The following is a 21,268-nucleotide window of genomic DNA, read 5'->3' on the forward strand; positions in this document are numbered from 1 at the left end:
CACCTTCCCCAAACTCAGCCATCTCACGTTTGTGTGGTAGGGGAGATCTGCATGACCTCTGACTCGGTCTCTTCCAACTGTGAGACAAACTGCCTGTGGTTTAAAGATTTTGCTCTTATGAAGTTGACTACTTTAGTGACTGTATCCACAACATGGCTCATTTTCAGAACACATTACAGAGCACCTCCTGATGAATAATGCAATGCAGGAAAATACTTTTCTGATCTGGGTTCAGCTCAGCTACTTGATCTTGTGTGCTTTTCAAAACGCCAATGTTTTTTCCGTCAAGTTTGGGCACCCATTAGTGGTCACACTGGATAACTTTTCAAAACTCAGTCCCAGCTTTGCTGGGAAATGAATGTATTTCGGTCTACCAAAATGCCATGACGCTGTCGGTGTGAAATTCACCGACAAATACAAATGTGACTCCAAATTCACTCCATTCATTAAAACCACCATTTAATCAACACTCATCTATTTGTGTGACTACCTGGACCTGTCATTTGGTTGTGAAGTATTGAAACCAAACCATATGATTTGAATGAAAAGTATTTTAATAAATAACATGAAAAGGTGACTGTAAGAAGCACTCACCATTTCAAATATGCTGTTTAATTTGACCTATAGCCTATGAACATTAAATAGGTCAGGAGCCAGACAGGTAGCCTAAGAAGGAACGAAAATGTATTATTTAAGCTATATTATTCGCATATTATTTCAATTACTTTCAGGCTATATATAGCCTACAAAAAAAATAATTGTGAACCGTTTGCGAGTGCGACACTAGTCTTGGCATAAATATTAAGCACTTAGCCTTTAAACAACATATCGTTGTATTAAATCATTATAGTCTAAATTGCGCATATAGACTGTGACTTCAATCAAAATGAAACAAAAATTGTCTTGTTAGGCTCAGTGCCTTTTTGAATTCACTTTTGGAAACACGAGTTTGGCCAGTCTGTGGCTTCAGACTCATGTGATGGTGCCTGGAGAGCAGGCCAGCAGCAGAGAATACCCTCTCCTCGCCTGCACAGCCACTGGGGATGCTAAACACTCTTCGGATCACTCTTGTCAGTCTGGGCAGGGATGCTGAGTTTTTTTTTTTTGTACTATAGGTAGGCCTAAAGGATTTTAGGCAAAATAACCCTTTGAAAACAGAAAGCTCCTTGAAAGCGGTAATATGTCAGGCCTATTGGGCCAAAATCAATGATAGCCTATTGTATAGATAAGAGAAACAAAAATGAACTAAACTTTTAAGAGAGCAGATTTTTGGTTTATAAATACTTTGCTAGAATGACACACTTAGCTATCTTTATGAAAATATTGCGTGAACTCCATGACAGTAGCTAATGCAAGGGGCTATAGCAGCACACAACTAGCCTATAAATACATGCTGGTCCGGACATGCCCTGAGCTTGTGAAGTGAGCGGTACTGGGGCAAAATTGGAGCGTGCAAGAAGGCCGGACCAGCCTTTGGGAAACTCGCTCCTCACTCCAGTCAAATTGAGCATGCTCATACCCTTGTCCCCACAAGGATAGTAAAATGAAAAACAGAGGCACATACACGTGCTAAAACACACACAAATACACCACACAAACACAGGCATAGGCACACAAGCACAAAAACGTGCTCACACACACACACACACAGGCATAAAATACATGCCTGCACACATACACAGATTAAACCTTAGACTAATACACCCACGCGGGCACACACACACACACACACAGGCTACCCCGGGGTGGCAGGGTAGCCTAGTGGTTAGAGCGCTGGACTAGTAACCGGTTGCCAGTTCAAACCCCCGAGCTGACAAGGCACAAATCTGTCGTTCTGCCCCTGAACAGGCAGTTAACCCACTGTTCCTAGGCCGTCATTGAAAATAAGAATTTGTTCTTAACTGACTTGCCTAGTTAAATAAAGGTAAAATAAAAAATAAATAAACACACACACAGGCTTGCATTCATACCGGGCACGTACACATTCTGCCATCCCCACTTCTACACATAGAAGGGTTTTTCTTTATTAAAAAAATCTACACAGTAGAATAATAAAGACATCAAAACTATGAAATAACACATATGGAATCATGTTGTATTAAAGTGTTAAACAAATAAAAAATATATTTTAGATTCTTCAAAGCCTCCCTTTGCCCTGATGACAGCTTTGCACACTCTTGGCATTCCCTCAACCAGCTTCACCTGGAAGGCTTTTCCAACAATCTTGAAGGAGTTCCCACATATGCTGAGCACTTGTTGGCTGCTTTTCCTTCACTCTGCGGTCCAACTCATCCAAAAACATTTAAATTGGGTTGAGGTTGGGGGATTGTGAAGGCCAGGTCATCTGATGCAGCACTCGATCACTCTCCTTCTTGGTCAAATAGCCCTTACACAGCCTGGAGGTGTTGGGTCATTGTCCAATTGAAAAACAATTGATAGTCCCACTCAGTGCAAACCAGGTGGAATGGCATATCGCTGCAGAATGCTGTGGTAGCCATGCTGGTTAAGTGTACCTTGTTCTAAATACATCAGACAGCAAGCACCATCACACCACCACCTCTGTGCTTCACGGTGGAACTACACGTGCGGAGATCATCCTTTCATCTACTCTGCGTCTCACAAAGACATGCCGGTTGGAACGACACATCTCAAATTTGGACTCATCAGACCAAAGGACAGATTTCCACTGGTATGATGTCCATTTCTTGTGTGTTTCTTGGCCCAGGCAAGTCTCTTCTTATTATTGGTGTCCTTTAGCAGTCTTTTCTTTTCAGCAATTTGACCTTGAAGGCCTGATTCACACAGTCTCCTCTGAACAGTTGATGTTGATGTGTCTGTTACTTGAACTCTGAAGCATTTATTTGGGCTGCAATTTTTGAGGCTGGTAACAAATGAACTTATCCTCTGTAGCAGAGGTACCTCTGGGTCTTTCCTGTGGTAGTCATCATGAGAGCCAGTTTCGTCATAGCGCTTGATGGTTTTTGCGAATGTACTTGAAGAAACTTTCAAAGTTCTTGAAATGTTCCACGTTGACTGACCTTCATGTCTTAAAGGAATGATGGACTGTCATTTCTCTTTGCTTATTTGAACTGTTCTTGCCATAATATGGACTTGGCTTTTACCAAATAGGCCTATCTTCTGTATACCACTCCTACCTTATCACAACACAGCTGATTGGCTCAAGTGCATTATGAAGGAAAGAAATTCCACAAATTCATTTTTAACAAGGCACACCTGTTAATTGAAATGCATTCCAGGTGACTACCTCATGAAGCTGGTTGAGAGAATGCCAAGAGTGTGCAAAGGGTGGCTACTTTGAAGAATCTCAAATATTGAATATATTTTAATTTAAGTTGCAGCAGATGTCTGTGGATGGGGCCTTGACCACGCTCTGACTGTTCTCCAGGCAGCGGTAAAGCTGGAACGTGTCCCAGGCACTGTTGGTGGCCACGCCACCTCCCTCAGAACCAGTGAAGATGTCCAGGTTCTTAGTGTGGCATCACAATCTATAGAAAGTTACAGAAGATGTAGTTAGATTTTGTATGGCATGGAAAGACTGAATCCCAACTTAATATCCTTGTAGCTTGAGTTTTTATGCAGGTGAAATCAATGTAGGCTTCCCGCAAAAGTCTCAATTGTGTCTCGGTGTGGGAACTAACCGAGTCAATGAGTGTGTATGGGGACTGGACATCACTGAGTGAAGAGTAGAGGGTCAAGATTAGACAAACACGGTAGTCCATCCCTGCCTCAACACTGGTCTGGGAAGCACCAAATATCAAATCAAAATTAAATCAATTGTTATTTGTCACATGCTTCGTGAAACAACAACCGGTGTAGACATTGAAATTCTTATTTACGGGCCCTTCACAACAATGCAAAGAGAAAAAAGAATAAATACTCAATGAGTAACGATAACTTGGCTACATACAGTGGGGCAAAAAAAGTATTTAGTCAGCCACCAATTGTGGAAGTTTTCCCACTTAAAAAGATGAGAGAGGCCTGTCATTTTCATCATAGGTACACTTCAACTATGACAGACAAAATAAGGGGAAAAAATCCAGAAAATCACATTGTATGATTTTTAATGACTTTATTTACATATTATGGTGGAATAAGTATTTGGTCACCTACAAACAAGCAAGATTTCTGGCTCTCACAGACCTGTAACTTCTTATTTAAGAGGCTCCTCTGCCCTCAACTCATTACCTGTATTAATGGCACCTGTTTGAACTTGTTATCAGTATAAAAGACACCTGTCCACAACCTCAAACACTCCAAACTCCACTATGGCCAAGACCAAAGAGCTGTCAAAGGACACCAGAAACAAAATTGTAGACCTGCACCAGGCTGGGAAGACTGAATCTGCAATAGTTAAGCAGCTTGGTTTGAAGAAATCAACTGTGGGAGCAATTATTAGGAAATGGAAGACATACAAGACCACTGATAATCTCCTTCGATCTGGGGCTCCACGCAAGATCTCACCCCGTGGGGTCAAAATGATCACAAGAACGGTAAGCAAAAATCCCAGAACCACACGGGGGGACCTAGTGAATGACCTGCAGAGAGCTGGGACCAAAGTAACAAAGCCTACCATCAGTAACACACAACTCCGCCAGGGACTCAAATCCTGCAGTGCCAGACGTGTCCCCCTGCTTAAGCCAGTACATGTCCAGGCCCGTCTGAAGTTTGCTAGAGAGCATTTGGATGATCCAGAAGGAGATTGGGAGAATGTCATATGGTCAGATGAAATCAAAATAGAGCTTTTGGGTAAAAACTCAACCCGTCGTGTTTGGAGGACAAAGAATGCTGAGTTGCATCCAAAGAACACCATACCTACTGTGAAGCATGGGGGTGGAAACATCAGGACGACTGATCCGTGTAAAGGAAAGAATGAATGGGGCCATGTATCGTGCGATTTTGAGTTGACGAAACGTGGCTGGGTCTTTCAGCATGACAATGATCCCAAACACATCGCTCGGGCAACGAAGGAGTGGCTTCGTAAGAAGCATTTCAAGGTCCTGGAGTGGCCTAGCCAGTCTCCAGATCTCAACCCCATAGATAATCTTTGGAGGGAGTTGAAATGTCTGTGTGGCCCAGCAACAGCCCCAAAACATCACTGCTCTAGAGGAGATTTGCATGGAGGAATGGGCCAAAATACCAGCAACAGTGTGTGGAAACCTTGTGAAGTCTTACAGAAAACATTTGACCAGAAATTTCAGAGCGCCACCTATAGTTTTAGATAAAACTCAAACTTTCATTAAAACACAAATGCAAGGTACTGAATTAAAGCTACACTCGTTGTGAATCTAGCCACCAAGTCAGATTTGTACGTTTTGACCTCTGTCATTGCCAACAAAGGGTATATAACAAAGTATTGATAAACTTTTGTTAGACCAAATACTTATTTTCCACCATAATTTGCAAATAAATTCATTAAAAATCCTACAGTGTGTTTTTCTGGATTTTTTTCCCTCCTTTTTTCTGTCATAGTTGAAGTGTACCTATGACGAAAATGACAGGCCTCTCTCATCTTTTTAAGTGGGAGAACTTGCACAATTGGTGGCTGACTAAATACTCTTTTGCCCCACTGTATACGTGTTTACCTGTACCAAGTTGATGTGCAGCGGTAAGAGGTAATTGAGGCAGTTACAGGTTTTTTTTTTATGCAAAAATTCCAACTTTTTGAGGGGGAAGTTGCCCACCTCCGGACCTTTCCCCATACCCAACCTTAGGCCTACATAAGCACCCCCTTGTCAGAAAATCCTATGGAGAGCCCTAATTCTACATTTTAACATATTTCTAGTTAGTTACTGAAGAGCTGCCCTTTACAAGTACCCATAACAGTCTATAGCCTACCATTCCTACTGAGGCGGCCAACATTTTAGGTTCATTTTAGGTTAATTTACCTATAATTTGAGCAGTGTAGGGTGTCACGCCGTCGTGGCGACCGGGGTCGCCTTCGCCGCACTGAAGGGGTAATCATAGAAATTTGTCCAAGTTGGCAGGTCTGCTTTTGAACAAAGCCAATCTAATTCACAAGGGGCACATGCCAGCATGGCACTGATTGGTTGGCATTACTCACTCAGGCCCAGGAGTAGTCCATTGGCACAGTGCAAGGAAGCACTTCCTTACAACACACAAGACACTCATAGATACACAGCACTGATTTACATTATAAATGGTTGTTCGATGAATTCCAGGACAAATAGTATTTTGATAATTGACCAGACCAGGTCAAATGTGACAACTATCAAGTGCTTTCCATTATTCTGAAGCAGGAATGGCGTCTGACCACTGCCTCAGCCTTCTTTAACAGCTCCCCATATGGTAGTGGGGTTCCCACGACGCTGCTGGCAGTCGCCATACCCTAGCTCAAGACCAGAAATATAAAGGTAGGCTACAAAAAGTAGACAAATCATTTCAATCCCAATTCAAATGTAACGGCTGTTTTAATGAATTGGTTGGCTGGATTTAGGACCATGCAGAATATCGCTCGGAGAGAAGCTGCCAGGCTGCACACCTTTCTCTCTGCATAGAGCAGAGACAGTGCCAGATAGTTTACTTTGCCATTTAGGCAGTGCACTGATGCTTTGAATTTGAAGTTGGCATTTGAACTCGGCCTTGTGAGCCTCGCGGCCAGCTGGTTTTTGCACCGATTATTTTCAGATTTATGACGGCATAGGCGGCGTCTCCAATAAGCTAGGGGAAGATAAGCTTCCCCTAAAGTTAATTGAATTAAATGTGCTAAAATTACCTATATACAGTTGAAGTCGGAAGTTTACGTACACCTTAGACAAATACATTTAAACTCCGCTTTTCACAATTCCTGGCATTTAATCCTAGTAAAAATTCCCTGTCTTAGGTCAGTTAGGATCACCACTTTATTTTAAGAATGTGAAATGTCAGAATAATAGTAGAGTGATTTATTTCAGCTTTGATTTCTTTCATCACATTCCCAGTGGGTCAGAAGTTTACATTCACTCAATTAGTATTTGGTAGCATTGCCTTTAAATTGTTTAACTTGGGTCAAATGTTTCGGGTAGCCTTCCACAAGCTTCCCACAGTAAGTTGACTGAATTTTGGACTATTTCTTCTGACAGAGCTGGTGTAACCGAGTCAGGTTTGTAGGCCTCCTTGCTCGCACACACATTTTCAATTTTGCCCACAGATTTTCTATGGAATTGAGGTCAGGGCTTTGTGATGGCCTCTCCAATACCTTGACTTTGTTGTCCTTAAGCTATTTTGCCACAACTTTGGAAGTATGCTTGGGGTCATTGTCCATTTGGAAGACCCATTTGCGACCAAGCCTTACCTTCCTGACTGATGTCTTGAGATGTTGCTTCAATATATCCACATAATTTACCTCCCTCATGATGCCATCTATTTTGTGAAGTGCACCAGTCCCTCCTGCAGCAAAGCACCTCCGCAACATGATGCTGCCACCCCCGTGTTTCACGGTTGGGATGGTATTCTTCGGCTTGCAAGCATCCGCTTTTTCCTCCAAAACATAACGATGGTCATTATCTTTGTCCCCATGTACAGTTGCAAATCGTAGTCTTGCTTTTTTTATGGTGGTTTTGGACCAGTGGCTTCTTCCTTGCTGAGCTGTCTTTCAGGTTACGTCGATACAGGACTCGTTTTACTGTGGATATAGATACTTTTGTACCGGTTTCCTCCAGCATCTTAACAAGGTCCTTTGCTGTCGTTCATGGATTGAGTTGCACTTTTTACACCAAGTACGTTCATCTCTAAGAGATAGAATGCGTCTCCTTCCTGAGCGGTATAACGGCTGCATGGTCCCATGGTGTTTATACTTACATTCAATTGTTTGTACAGATGAATATGGTACCTTCAGGCGTTTGGAAATTTCTCGTAAGGATGAACCAGACCTCTGAGGTTTTGGCTGATTTCTTTTGATTTTTCCATGATGTCAAGCAAAGAGGCACTGACTCAAATTATGTTAATTAGCCTATCAGAAGCTTCTAAGGCCATGACATCATTTTCTGGAATTTTCAAAGCTGTTTACAGGCACAGTCAACTTAGTTTATGTAAACTTCTGACCCACTGGAATTGTGATACAGTGAATTAATCTGTGTGAACAATTGTTGTAAAAATTGTGTCATGCACAAATTAGATATCCTAACCGACTTGCCAAAACTAGTTTGTTAACAAGAAATTTGTGGAGTGGTTGAAAAACGTTTTTTTCTTTTTTTTATATATAATACATTTTACCCCCCATTCGTGGTATCCAGTTGTTAGTAATTACTATGTTGTCTCATCGTTACATCTCCCGTACGGGCTCGGGAGAGACAAAGGTCGAAATCCACGCATTCTCCAAAATACAACCCAACCAAGCTGTACTGCTTCTTAACACAGCGCGCCTCCAACCCGGAAGCCAGCCACACCAATGTGTCGGAGGAAACACCGTCCACCTGGCTACCTTGGTTAGTGCGCACAGCGCCCGGCCCGCCACAGGAGTCGCTGGTGCGCGATGAGACAAGGATATCCCTACCGGCCAAACCCTCCCTAACCTGGACGACGCTAGGTCAATTGTGCGTCGCCCCACGGACCTCCCGGTCGCGGCCGGCTGCGACAGAGCCTGGGCGCGAACCCAGAGTCTGGTTGCACAGCTAGCACTGCGATGCAGTGCCCTAGACCACTGCACCACCCGGGAGGAGAAAAACAAGTTTTAATGACCCCAACCTTAGTGTATGTAAACTTCCGACTTCAACTGTAATTACTCGTGCCCATACAGAAATCGATCAAATCTTTGAAAATATTACAACAGAGAGCATGATTTGGCCACAGAGGCTTCTTTTAAAAATGAGCTGTGGATTGTTTTAAGCACACAATTTGGGCAGCGTGTGTGGCAAATAGCCTACCAAATAGCTGACTGTTGAGTTGCAGCGCTCCGTGAAAAGCAGGTAAATAAGCCTAGGCCTTTTGTAATGTTCCAAAATACAATCGTAGGAAAGCATAGTTTAGAAAGCAAATGGCTGTCGCTGAAAAGAGAAGACAAAGAAATTACTAATCTGTCTATAGTTATCAAAATTCTCTTCTCCCAATTGAGTGAACAGTATCTAATTGGCACCAGCGGAGCGCATCGGCCATATCCCCTGTGAGTGTGTGGATATTCACTGTCTTTATCATTGGATCAGTACCACTGGAAATATTTTTGGCGGACAATAATTCCCTCCAGGCTTGTTGGTCGTCATATTGTACAATTTGTGTCTCCCCTTTTCGTAAGCCTAGATTAGATGGTTACAAGACAAGGTTGTTTTTACTGATTGCTTATGTCTCCAGTCATATAAAGTGTGGTAGAATTGCATGAAATGTGTTTTATAAAAGGCCACATTTTTCCTGTGCAAAGAATGAAGATGAAACATCTCTGATTAGACCTACTCATTACATGCTCAGACATGCGTTGTTCAGAACTGTGTTTCTCTTGCAGTGATTGAGTAATATTATTAGCCTAGTCATCATATTAGGCATAGTAGCCTATATTACATTAGTCTGCAAATGCGATGATAGATGCATATGCAATCCTTAATTATAAAGGTGCAATTTTATTTTGAAGAAGAAAAAAAGCTTTCCCAAACATGAAACTCACGCACTGCGTATGGATGTTGGCATTTGAAGTCGGCCTTGTGACTTGATATCGTGTGTTATGCATCTATTTCATGTTGCACTGTATGCGCCGGTCCACAAGTAAATTAGTCAATCTATGACGTGGTTGAGTAATGGTTGACATTGTACATGTCGTTTCGCAGACCTTTTAACCTAATATTGCGATGATAATTCATGTCTATGGCCTCCTACAGAAAATGACAAAAGGACACATTAACAGACAAAACCTACCAGATGTCACATCCAATGATATGGACACTGAAACTGACCCGAAATAGAGCAGGATTAGGGTTCTGCTTGAACACTAGTTGGTATGGGCTGTAGCCATGTACATTGTGCATTGAGGTTTTTTTGCCATCAAAGCCAATCCAGGGCTGTTGAATTTCTCAGCCATTTCTCTTATTTCATTATTATTGAATTTTCCTCTGTTAGGTTCTTAATTAACTTAGTAAACCTCACGGACGATTAGTAAAGCTTAAACCAAGTTTATTCTCCCATTGGGTCAATACAGCTGCATAAGACAAAAGACATTCACACACTGATATTTAACATTTTCTCTTACACATCTGAAGAGCCAGTGCATCTTTGTTGCTAGACAGAACCTTAGTGATACCTGTTCTTCCTCACTTCATCTGACCTGACCTCTGCCCCAAAGTGCTCACTCCTCCACAACTCACAGCTGTCATGTTGACTCGTACCAGACGGTGTATTTCCTCCTCCCATTGGATCCCTGATAGCGAACAGTAACATCTCCTGACATAATGTAAACGTTATAAATTACCCTCTCTCCCTCAGTGAAAGGAATAAGTATAAGTCAAGAAATCAGAACCCATCAACTCCATTGTCACTGTACAATTTCTGGGGCGGGCCATGCACACTTATCCAGGAATGAAGTGCTTGACGATTTCACTGGGTTTCTTTGTATTCACAATGCTTCCAGCGCTGAAGCGTGTGAAGTGGTTGATTATGTGAAGGTACCACACACTTGGTCTCAACTCATGTAGCTCTACAGCCACTGTTTCATTGTACTTGGACACCAGTGGCAAACCAACAGCTGGTCTGGGCTTAGGTTTGCTGTATTTCTGGCATGTCTCAACTGTTAACTATCTGCCGTAGAATGGAAATACTCGTTATTTCCAGAACTGCTGAGTAATTTCTGACGTCTGTCAACTGTAGCATGTCCAAACGGTTAACAATAATTTGTGTTTTTTTTCTCTGTGGTCATGTTCTCTTCGACTGTCAGAATCTCCATGTGCTCTGTGTCCATCAGAATCTCATTTTTACATGGACCCTGTGTAATGTCTTTGTCTAAAATGTACACAATAGTGGCCTGAGGTATTAAGTTCAAGGCTGAATGGTTGTTTAAACATCACTGCCTTGCCATTTTTGTATGTCTAGTACAGCCCCTGCTTCTTTAGGAAAGCTTTGCTTAATAGTAAGGGGATATCTACAGGGACCACCTCTGTTTCAATGTGACACTTAGTCTGACCATTTTTTTCTGGTATCTTGACTCTCTTGGTAGAATTGACGACTGTTGATTGGTATGTCAATCATATTTTGTACTTTCATATTTAGTTCATATATAATACGCATGTACATGCAGTATCAATCACAGCCGATCATAAGGTTGTTTGAAAACAGTGTAATGTTACGCTGCTCCATGTCTGTGTTTACATTTTCCTCTGTTAGTTTAACTTGTTAATTTTTATGAGGACAGTCTTTAACACAATGGTAAGTGCTTTGACAAATAGCACTTTTTGATATCCTTCCATACCTGTCCAGTGGATTTGTGCAGGGCAATGCCGCCCTCCTCTGGTTGTCTTGAGAACGTGACTTGTTGGCGCCTTTTCTCTGCTGCTCATTGTAATATGCCGCGTCACTCACTTGCATTCCATTTGTTATGGGTGCGACAGACGTATTTTCACCAAAAATACTTTTTTTGTGCCGACTTCCATTGACGCAAAAAGTACAAGCAGTCAAAGCTGATTGTTTCTCCCTACCATCCAGACAGGCAGTATCTAGCAACTTGAGAACCATGTCGTACTTGCGCATCCTATTGTACCTCATTTTGAAATCAATTATGTAGTCCGTCATTGCAATCAAAATTTCTCTAGTAAACACTGTCAAAGTTTGAATATGCCTCGTAGGCATGGTCTTTCTCTTCTTTACGAAACACAGAATCAGGTGCTCTGATAAGCTCCCATACTCTCATCCTTCAAATCCTCCAGGGATATTTCTAGTGCTGTCTCTCTCGCTCTTCCTTCCAGCGATAATACCACCGCAAGTGCTAGCTTTTTTTAAACCCAGCCCAAATTACATGACCTCTTCATTGTAGATATTAGCCATCCTCTGCTACCAATGATACCTCAAAATGACACATGGACTAGGTTCCAGTTTAACATAGTTTACTTCACCGTATTTCCACAGTACATAGTTGACATCACACTCCATCTCCATGGAGACTACCGCGCAGGAGTACTAATAACAGACTGATAGCACCATAATAACAGAAATATAGGGATACTTAAAACATGAACTTAACATGCGTTGCTCCCCTATACAGACTTGACTACAAATATCCACATAGCAGCTGGGGGCGGATCACAATGGTTTTTGTCTCTGGGCAATTGGGTATCATTGGCAAAGGTGGGCATGTAAGTAAGCCATAACCAAACCAAACTTCCCGTAAGTCATGACGAACTAACTTACAAAACTGTGTTTTGGATGAGACGGAATTAATAAGCAAAATTATCCAAGTTACCCAATTTTGACACGAGAATAAATGTTTCTGACTCATCAATGCCACATGGGCCGTTTTCAAGGGCAGTTGACCTTTAACACTTTATCATTGATTTGATGCAGGGCAGTAGTAGATACCAGCAGGAGTTTAGTACTTAGACGAAAAGAGAGGAATGTCCTTGACATCCACATGGATACAAAGTACAGTACACAGTTCGACTACATCCCTGTGTTTGAGACTGGCGGTCGCTGCCAAAGTCTTTTCACTCTAGTTTAGTTCATGGATGTTTTCATTATAAATCTGCCTGTGAGGGGCTAAAGCTTATTCCCAAATGGCACCCTCTTCCCTATGTAGTGTACTATAAATGGGGAATAGGGTGCCATTTGGGATGCATGCTCATTAATGGAGATCATGTAGGGGCAGGGTGGGGGAAGAGGATGTGGGTGGGAGGGGTAGATGGTTTATGCATGAGTAATCGTTCCTGGTGTGGTCGGTCTTGAGAAAATGCATGTTTTGAATAAGAGACACCATCTCTCTACTTCAGTTGCTTTGGTTATGATTTCTATTATAGTTAAAGACAAGCTTAGTTCTAAAGAACGTCATATTTCTCACACAGTACAATTGCCATTGTACTTGAGCCTTCATTCTTCCTTTTTTGAGTGTTATGTTACCATTCTGACAACTGGCAACGATACCGTGTGTGAAAGGTGTCAATGAGCTGGTTGTAAGTGTTCTTTCTCTCTTCACAGGCAGCAGGCCCTGTTCCATGTGCTAGCGGCCTACTCCGTATACAATACGGTGAGTGTGTGTGGTACCTATGTCATGTCTGCGTGTACTCATACAGTGTCAACGGAAAATATTCAAACCCCTTGACTTTTTCCACATTTTGTTATGTTACAGCCTTATTCTAAAATTGATTAAATTGTTTTTTTCCCTCATCAATCTACACACAATACACCATAATGACAAAGCTAAAACAGGTCTTTAGAAATGTTTGAAAAGTAATATTTTTTTTAAATAATAAACATCACATTTACATAAGTATTCAGACCCTTTACTCCGTTTGTTGCAGCACATTTGGCAGCGATTACAGTCTCGAGTCTTCTTGGGTAGGACGCTACAAGCTTGGCACACCTGTTTCTCCCATTCTCTGCAGATCCTCTCAAGCTCTGTCAGGTTGGATAGGAAGCTATTTTCAGGTCTTTCCAGAGATGTTTGATCAGGTTTAAGTCCACCCTCTGCCTGAGCCACTCTAGGACATACAGAGACTTGTCGGGAAGCCACTACTGCGTTGTCTTTTCTGTGTGCTTAGGGTTGTTGTTCCTGTTGGAAGGTGAACATTCCCCCCAGTCAGAGGAGCAGGATTTTGTCAAGGATCTTTCTGTATTTTGCTCTGTTCATCTTTGCCTCGATCCTGACTAGTCTCCCAGTCGCTGCCGCTGAAAAACATCTGCACAACATGATGTTGCAACCACCATGCTTCACCGTAGGGATGGTAGCAGGTTTCGTCCAGACATGATGCTTTGCATTCAGGCCAAAGAGTTCAATCTTGGTTTGGTCAGACCAGAGAATCTTGTTTTAGGTGCCCTTTGGGAAACAACAAGCGGGCTATCGTGCCTTTTACTGAGGAGTGGCTTCTGTCTGATCATAAAGGCCTGATTGGTGGAGTGCTGCAGAGATGGTTGTCCTTCTGGAAGGTTCTCCCATCTCCACAGAGGAACTCTGGAGCTCTGCCAGAGTGAACATCAGGATCTTGGTCACCTCCCTTACCAAGGCCCTTCTTCCCCGATTGCTCAGTTTGGCCGGGCAGACAGCTCTAGGAAGGGTCTTGGTGATACCAAACTTCTTCCTTTTAAGAATGATGGTGGAGGTCACTGTTGTCTTAGAGACCTTCAATGTTGCAGAAATGTTTTGGTACCTTCCCCAGATCTGTGCCTCGACACAATCCTGTCTCGGAGCTCTATGGACAATTAATTTGACCTCATGTCTTGGTTTATGCTCTGACATGCACTGTCAACTGTGGGATCTTATATAGCCTGGTGTATGCCTTTACAAATTATTTCCAATCAATTGAATTTACCACAGGTGGACTCCAATCAAGTTGTAGAAACATTTGTGGTAACACCCCACAATTTCGTCTCTCATAGCAAAGGGTCTGAATACTTACGTAGATAAGGTGTTTGTGTTTTATATTTAATGCATTTATAAAATAAAAAAATTACCTGTGTTCGCTTTGTCACTATGGGGTAATATACACTACCGGTCAAAAGTTTTAGAACACCTACTCATTCAAGGGTTTTTCTTTATTTTGACTGTTTTCTACATTGTAGAATAATAGTGAAGACATCAAAACTACGAAATAACACATGGAATCATGTAGTTACCAAAAAAGTGTTAAACAAATCAAAATATATTTCGTATTTGAGATTCTTCAAATAGCCACTCTTTGCCTTGATGACTGCTTTGCACAATCTTGGCATTCTCTCAACCAGCTTCACCTGGAATGCTTTTCCAACAGTCTTGAAGGAGTTTCCGCATATGCTGAGCATTTGTTGGCTGCTTTTCCTTCACTCTGCGGTCTGACTCATCCCCAACCATCTCAATTTGGTTGAGATACTCCATTACTCTCCTTATTGGTAAAATAGCCCTTACACAGCCTGGAGGTGTGTTGGGTCATTGTCCTGTTGAAAAACAAATGATAGTCCCACTAAGCCCAAACCAAATGGGATGGTGTATCGCGGCAGAATGCTGTGGTAGCCATGCTGGTTAAGTGTGCCTTGAATTATAAATGCATCACAGACAGTGTCACCAGCAAAGCACCCCCACACCATAACACCTCCTCCTCTATGCTTTGCGGTGGGAAATACACATCCAGAGATCATCCGTTCACCCACACCGCATCTCATAAAGACACCGGTCTAATGTCCATTGCTCATGGTTCTTGGCCCAAGTAAGTCTCTTTTTCTTATTGGTGTCCTTTAGTAGTGGTTTCTTTGCAACAATTCAACCATGACGGTCTGATTCACACAGTCTCCACAGAACAGTGCTTCTACACCTGCATTGCTTGCTGTTTGGGGTTTTAGGCTGGGTTTCTGTACAGCACTTTGAGATATCAGCTGATGTACGAAGGGCTATATAAATACATTTGATTTGATGTTGATGTGTCTGTTACTTGAACTCTGAAGCATTTATTTGGGCTGCCATTTCTGAGGCTGGTATCAGCAGAGGTAACTCTGGGTCTTCCATTCCTGTGGCAGTCCTCATGAGAGCCAGTTTCATCTTCGCACTTGGTTTTTACGACTGCACTTGAAGAAACTTCAAAAGTTCTTAAAATGTTTTGTGCTAACTGACCTGCTTTTTTTTAAACAATGATGGAATGTCATTTATCTCTGCTTATTTGAGATGTTCTTGCCGTAATATGGACTTGGTCTTTTACTATCTTCTGTATACCACCCCTACATTGTCACAACACAACTGATTAGCTCAAACGCATTAAGTAGGAAAGAAATTCCACAAATATGTTTTTAACAAGGCACACCTGTTAATTGAAATGCATTCCAGGTGACTACCTCATGCACTTAACAAGTTTGTAGAATCACAAGCTTGATGTAGTCATTGTGTGCTAGAAATATGGAACCAAATACTGAACTTTTGACTACTTTTGACTACAAGTGAATTTGTCCAAATACTTTTGGTTTCCTAAAATGGGGGGACTATGTACACAGTAATTGTATAATTTGAAATCCAAAGTGCTGGATGGGGTAAAGAGCCAAAACAGCAAAATTGTCCTCACGGTCTTATGGCTTGGGGGTAGAAGCTGTTTAGAAGCCTCTTGGACCTAGACTTGGCGGTCCGGAACCGCTTGCTGTGTGGTAGCAGAGAGAACAGTGTGACTCGGGTGGCTAGAGTCTTTGACAACTTTTAGGGCCTTCTGACATAGAGGTCCTGGATGGCAGAAAGCTTGGCCCCAGTGATGTACTGGGCCGTACACACTACCCTCTGTAGTGCCTTGCGTTCGGAGGCTGAGCTGTTGCCATACCAGGCAGTGATGCAACCCGTCAGCATGCTCTCGGTGGTGCAACTGTAGAACCTTTTGAGGATCTGAGGACCCATGCCAAATATTTTCAGTCCCCTTAGGAAAAATAGGTTTTGTCGTGCCCTCTTCACGACTGTCTTGGTGTGCTTGAACCATGTTAGTTTGTTGGTGATGTGGACGACAAGGAACTTGAAGCTCTCAACCTGCTCCAATACAGCCCCGTCTATGAGAATGGGCACGCTCTCGGACCTCCTTTTCCTGTAGTCCACAATCATCTCCTTTGTCTTGATCACGTTGAGGGAGAGGTTGTTATCCTTGCACCACACGGTCAGGTCTCTCACCTCCCTATAGGCTGTCTCATTGTTGTTGGAGTCATCGGCAAACTTAAAGGTCTTACTCACATCTGCTGCGGAGAGCGTCATCACACAGTCGTCCGGGAACAGCTGATGCTCTCATGCATGTTTCAGTATTACTTACATCGAAGTGAGCATAGAAGTTATGTAGCTCGTTTGGTAGGTTCGTGTCACTGGGCAGCTCTCAGCTGTGCTTCTCTCTGTAATAGTTTGCAAGCCCTGCCACATTGATGAGCGTCTGAACCGGTATAGTATGATTCTATCTTAGTACAATTCGACCGTGAAATTATCATGGTTAGAATGTACACTTACAAATGGAAACTTTTATTGCTGGTAATAACTCAGCTCATTACAACCCGCATTTGTCCCATGCATTCTTAGTCAGAATTGCTATACATTTCGCAGTGTGTCGACCTTCCTCAATAAACCTGTCACCCCAAACAGTTACGGGCACAGTTGACCACCCCTCCTCCTCCTGGCACCTATCCTTCTAGCGTGTCTTCATTGGTTCTTCAGATAGCGGCAAATATGTAACTCTTGCCTGTCACATCCCTATTTCAATATCCAAATAAATTAATCCATTTTTCCCACGTACACAAGTCTCTCACCTGAGGCGCCACCAGCAGTCTGTCTGGTCCATTTTTCCCACCATTTTACTGGCGACCTCTCCGAAGAGTTAGAACTCTAACCCATCGAGGAAAAACCCAACAATCCAGCAGACCCCAATCTGGTGAAATTTTTATCGAAACAAAAATTAAATCAGCGATACACATATCACAACTCATCCCTTATTAACATATATTTCCCTTCTATATGCAGACTGAACAAAATACATTTGTGTATATACACCAGGGCCCCAGGGAACTGGTAATTTACCCTTCGAACACATGATTCACATTGTGATTAACACTGCATGTTAACTAAAAAATATACAAATTTGAATTCACTAACTTAGAATTACAACTCTTGATAACTACTAGAATAGTTAATGGTATTGCATTAAGGTAATGGTAAAATAGACTAGAGATTGGTGTCTCTCATTCATATTATAATTAAATCCTGTCTCAATCATTTCGAGTGAGATTGATCAGGCCTCACCAGAAAGTATCCTATAATTGGTTCAGCCTATGACTCTCATCTCCCCAAGATGTCCAACATCACTACTCTGGACGGCTCTGACTTAGAATACATGGACAACTACAAATACCTAGGTGTCTGGTTAGACTGTAAACTCTCCTTCCAGATCCACATCAAACATCTCCAATCCAAAGCTAAATCTAGAATTGGCTTCCTATTTCGCAACAAAGCATCCTTCACTCATGCTGCCAAACATACCCTTGTAAAACTGACCATCCTACCAATCCTCGACTTCGGCGATGTCATTTACTAAATAGCCTCCAATACCCTACTCAACAAATTGGATGCAGTCCATCTCAGTGCCATCTGTTTTGTCACCAAAGCCCCATATACTACCCACCATTGCGACCTGTACGCTCTCGATGGCTGGCCCTCGCTTCATGACCTCAACCCCCTTCCTCACTAATCCACAGCTCTTCACCCTTATCAGTGCCTGCCAACATGTGATTTATCTTTCCTTCACTCAGTACATTCCAATGTTAATTGCTTCCACCATATACATTCATCGTAAAGATAACCATTAACTTTCTGGTGTAGACCATCTAGACCAGTGGTTCCCAAACTTTTTATAGTCCCGTACCCCTTGCAATGTTCAACCTCTAGCTGCGTACCCCCTCTAGCACTAGGGTCAGTGTGCTCTCAAATGTTGTTTTTTGCCATCATTGTAAGCCTGCCACACACACACTATACAATATATTTTTATTAAACATTTTTAAAAATGTCACAACCCAGCTCATGGGAAGCTGAGCTCTGCAATGTTGGGTTGAATTGGAAAGTCTGTCTTAAATCATTTTCCACACAGAGTCTGTGACTGTATTTATTTAGTTTTCATGCTAGTGAGGGCCGAGAATCCACTCACATAAATATGTGGTTGCAAAGGGCATCAGCATATTAACAGAGTGATTTGCCAAGGCAGGATACTCTGAGTGCAGACCAATCCAGAAATCTTTTCTCTCTGAAAATGTAGCTAGCTATCTTACCTATATACATCATTGTGCATGGACACGTCTCGTAGTCAGGAATGCTATGCCACGGTTTCCCTTAGTTTGAAGATGTAATCCAGAGACAGGTGTTTTCTCCATCTCTTTAGCTATCATACTCCAGTTCCACTGATTTCATAACTTGATCCTCCAGAAAGTGGAGAGACACACTTATGCAGCTCCACGACGCAATAGATTATTTTTAAATCCACGTTCGACAGGATTACCAACACAGACTGATGAGCTTCTATGGCCGACCAATCCAAACTCCTCTCTCGGCATGTCCAGCCCACTCATCTCAGCCAATCATGGCTAGTGGGAAGGGTGCTAACTTTTTCTGTGGCTTAACCAACACGACTCGTAATTTAACCATTTTATTCATATTTACAGGTGGCATACAAGTTTGTTATTAAGGCACATGGAATGTTCAATAAGGCATTTCTGCCGAAATATGCATTTTGATTTTATAAAATTAAGAAATAAAAATTCCATTCAAACGGCTCTCCTGTGAAGTCGTGACTTGCGACATGTGCCTAGTTTCCTAAATCGAGTCACAAATGTCTTTACTGCCTGTGGTGCCGGCCTCAATTAACCAAATCTCTTTGTTAGCAAATACAACACTGTCTCAAAAACAGCAAGGTGTCTATAGCAATTTAACTTTTTGACGTTCTATGACGCCTCCACTTTCCAAGATCTATCCACTTTCCAATAACTATTTTTTAAAGATCTATTGTCCTGTCCCCAGGAGGTGAGCTACTGCCAGGGGATGAGTCAGATCGCCGCCATCCTGCTCATGTACCTGAACGAGGAGGACGCCTTCTGGGCCTTGTCCCAGCTCCTCACAAACAACAACCACACCATGCATGGTGAGCAGGGGAGGAGAGGGAGAGCGAGGGATGTAGGAGGAGTTAGTTAGGTTGCTACTGAACTACTGTCATAGACCTTGTTTACATTTTTGTTTTACATTCTTGACATGGCTCCTAACTATGCATCCTCTTTCTTTTTTGTCCCTGTATGTGTGTGGTAGGATTCTTCATCCCTGGGTTCCCCAAGCTGCAGCGCTACCAGGCCCACCACGAGCAGATCCTGTCCAAGCTCCTCCCCAAGCTAAAGAAACACCTGGTGAGAAACGCATTTCCCCAGCGTTTGTCACTAAAGTCAACTCTTTTCAGAAAGGCAGTACTTAATCTGTGTTAGATATCCTTTTTCTCTGGAAAGCCAGGGCTGTAAGTATACTAAAATAATTACTCTGTTTCACTCTTCTATTGCCTGTAGGACAGAGAGCAGATGTCCAACGGAATATACACCACTAAATGGTTCCTGCAGTGCTTCATAGATAGGGTGAGAGTCATAAATTTGAACCCCCCCCTATTGTAAATTTAGCCACCTGATGTCCAATGACCCGAAATACTATATCCAAACATCTTTTAATGTTTATTTACAAGAGTTTCAAAATGTCTCCTCTGACGTGTGTCTCTGCGACAGACCCCGTTCACCCTGACCCTGCGCTTGTGGGACATCTACATCCTAGAGGGAGAGCGGATACTCACAGCCATGGCCTACACCACCCTCAAAATACACAAGAGTGAGTATGGCATCATCAGAGAAGGATAGAATCGACACACTGGAGGTCATATTAAATTTTGTCATGTGTTGAGGTGTTCATACTACAGTGCCTTCAGAAAGTTTTCAGACCCCTTCACTTTTTCCACATTTTGTTACGTACAACCTTTTTCTGAAATTGATTAAATTGTTTTTTCCCCTCGTCAATCGACACACAATACCCCATAATGACAAAGCAAAAACAGGTTTTTAGAAATGTTTGCAGGAATATCACATTAACATAAGTATTCAGACCCTTAACTCAGTACTTTGTTGAAGCACTTTTGGAAGCGATTACAGCCTGAAGTCTTGAGTATGACGCTACAAGCTTGGCACACCTGTATTTGGGGAGTTTCAAGAATGCTGAGTTGCATCCAAAGAACACCATACCTACTGTGAAGCATGGGGGTGGAAACATGCTTTGGGGCTGTTTGTCTGCAAAGGGACCAGGACGACTGATCCGTGTAAAGGAAAGAATGAATGGGGCCATGTATCGTGAGATTTTGAGTGAAAACCTCCTTCCATCAGCAAGGGCATTGAAGATGAAATGTGGTTGGGTCTTTCAGCATGACAATGATCCCAAAAACACCACCCGGGCAACGAAGGAGTGGCTTCGTAAGAAGCATTTCAAGGTCCTGGAGTGGCCTAGCCAGTCTCCAGATCTCAACCCCATAGAAAATCTTTGGAGGGAGTTGAAAGTCCGTGTTGCCCAGCAACAGCCCCAAAACATCACTGCTCTAGAGGAGATCTGCATGGAGGAATGGGCCAAAATACCAGCAACAGTGTGTGAAAA

The 21,268-nt window shown here is 42.5% G+C and overlaps 1 protein-coding gene across 4 annotated transcripts in view; it reads left to right on the forward strand.

Moving 5' to 3' along the window:
* si:dkeyp-19e1.3 (USP6 N-terminal-like protein) overlaps positions 1 to 21,268 on the forward strand; it is a 90,120-nt gene that overhangs the window by 59,890 nt on the left and 8,962 nt on the right. For all 4 annotated transcript variants that reach the window (XR_010464763.1, XM_029668820.2, XM_029668821.2 and 1 more), the window contains 5 exons: positions 13,117 to 13,165; positions 19,619 to 19,739; positions 19,901 to 19,995; positions 20,149 to 20,214; positions 20,359 to 20,458. Coding sequence is in view for 3 of the 4 variants with exons in the window: in XM_029668820.2 (XP_029524680.1) it covers positions 13,117 to 13,165; positions 19,619 to 19,739; positions 19,901 to 19,995; positions 20,149 to 20,214; positions 20,359 to 20,458 (431 nt within the window). In the remaining variant the exon portion in view is untranslated. The remainder of the gene's footprint in view (positions 1 to 13,116; positions 13,166 to 19,618; positions 19,740 to 19,900; positions 19,996 to 20,148; positions 20,215 to 20,358; positions 20,459 to 21,268) is intronic.

This window comes from Oncorhynchus nerka, linkage group LG9a, assembly GCF_034236695.1.
Source record: "Oncorhynchus nerka isolate Pitt River linkage group LG9a, Oner_Uvic_2.0, whole genome shotgun sequence".
NCBI lineage: Eukaryota > Metazoa > Chordata > Actinopteri > Salmoniformes > Salmonidae > Oncorhynchus > Oncorhynchus nerka.